General features: G+C 33.3%; 1 protein-coding gene across 1 annotated transcript; it reads left to right on the top strand.

The window, feature by feature from the left end:
* The first annotated feature begins 234 nt into the window (after positions 1 to 234).
* LOC106694077 (uncharacterized) lies at positions 235 to 1,002 on the top strand. The gene has a single exon (XM_014444181.1). It carries the CDS (start codon positions 235 to 237, stop codon positions 1,000 to 1,002), a length of 768 nt encoding a protein of 255 aa, XP_014299667.1.
* Positions 1,003 to 1,894: the final 892 nt, after the last annotated feature.

Here is a 1,894-nt window from a genome sequence, read left to right as displayed (position 1 = left end):
GCGACAATCTTAAACATTCAGAGGCCAATTATATTCGATGAATCAGTTGCACACTATGAATAACATGCACATCAACCGTATTTATCATCAACGTTGAATAACAACGATGAAGTTCGAATTACTATACAAAATCAAAATTTATGCATACTTCCAAGTAAAAGCGCATTACATATAATTGGTAAATTTACGAAGAATGATGGTACTGCAGTTGCTGAAACTACGAGACTAGTTAACATGGGAATTTGTCATATGATTAAAGAATTACGTTTATGTATAAATGGTGTTGAAATTGATCAAAATTCGAATGTTGGCATTACAAGTCTCATGAAAGGATATTTAACATTTAGCCCCAGTGAATTGAGTGCTTTAGAGAATGTAGGTTGGCTGTCTAACGACGATACGCAATTAACCAACGCAGATGGTTATTTTGATATTTTGATACCACTGAATTTACTGAGTGGATTTGCTGAAGATTATCAAAAAATTCTTATAAATGTTCAGCTAGAGTTAGTTTTAACCATTTCAAATACCAATATCAATGCATACATACAGAATCCGGCAGAAGAAGCCGCAGCTGAAAATGATAAAGTTACACTACAAAAAATTCAATGGATAGTTCCATACGTCACATTATCAGATAAAGAAAGAATTCAAGTGTTAAATTATATTACTGGTGATCCATCTATTCCTATTAGTTTTAGAACATGGGAGTTGTATGAATATCCACTCTTACCTACAACACCAAGATACATCTGGGCTGTCAAAACATCAACTCAGCTTGAAAAACCACGCTGTGTAGTGCTTGGATTCCAATCAGCAAGAAAAAATGATGCAAGAAAAAATGCTAGTCAATTTGACCACTGTAGCATTAGAAATATAAAATTGTTTTTAAATTCACAGAGCTATCCTCATGGAGATCTTAATCTAATGATTGATCAAAATCAGTATACGTTATTGTACAGCATGTATACAAATTTTCAGTCTTCATACTACGATAAATAATCCGAACCATTGCCGGCGAAGAAAAAATTTTTGGATAACGCGCCACTGTGTATTATTGTCTATTCTAAACAAAGCGAAGCGATCAAGTCTGGACCGGTAGACATACGTTTAGAATTTGAGTCAGCAGTTCTATTTCCACCTAACACGAATGCTTACTGTCTAGTTATTCACGAACGGATTATTGAGTATAACCCTATAAGCAGAACTGTAAGAAAATTAATCTAAAAAAAATAGTGGTGGAATTTAATTTAACGCCTACGATATATTATATGTTCGCATGGAGTTATGCGTACAAAACAGCTAGACAAGGTCTATGGGAACAAGCAGCTCGAGATAGAGAAAGATTTAAACGCAAAATAAATAATTTAAACGATATTATTGAACCTGTAATGTTAAAAAAATATAATGATGTAATAAAAGATAAATAAAAATGTTTAATAGATGAAAATAGATGAAAAAGCCATATTCCACAGATATCCCAATCACCACCAGTCGCTGGGTAATGATCCATACAAAATGAATAATCTCTTAATTTATCATTGTTCTGTAATTCGAGTGATAATTTATCCCACACATGACGTATTTGAGTCCTTGCAAAACGTAGAAGAAAGTGATAATCAAGACAGGCGATATCACATTTTTGCTTTTTTTCCGATGAGACAATTGATAATTAATTCGTACGGATCTTTCGTACGATGGTTCGTTACCCCAGAAATCCAAAAACCAACGCTTCAGTTGTACATTTAGGTAGGCACATAAATGTGTTCTTCGGCGATAAATGATTTTATATGGACACTTTTCTTTCTGATAGTTATCCACGTTTTTAAATGAATAATGTCTCATTAGTTGAATATCGATTATTAGTGTTGAGTCCCAGAAGTTGTTTTGGCGC

The sequence above is a fragment of the Microplitis demolitor genome, chromosome 10, assembly GCF_026212275.2.
Source record: "Microplitis demolitor isolate Queensland-Clemson2020A chromosome 10, iyMicDemo2.1a, whole genome shotgun sequence".
In the NCBI taxonomy this organism is placed as follows: Eukaryota; Metazoa; Arthropoda; class Insecta; order Hymenoptera; family Braconidae; genus Microplitis; species Microplitis demolitor.
The sequence above is the reverse complement of the archived record's forward strand: the minus strand, read 5'-3'. Positions and strand labels throughout refer to the sequence as shown.

What these genes read in the sequence shown, in the direction of transcription:
- LOC106694077 (XM_014444181.1), top strand. Translation starts at nt 235, where the DNA reads ATGGGAATTTGTCATATGATTAAAGAATTACGTTTATGTATAAATGGT.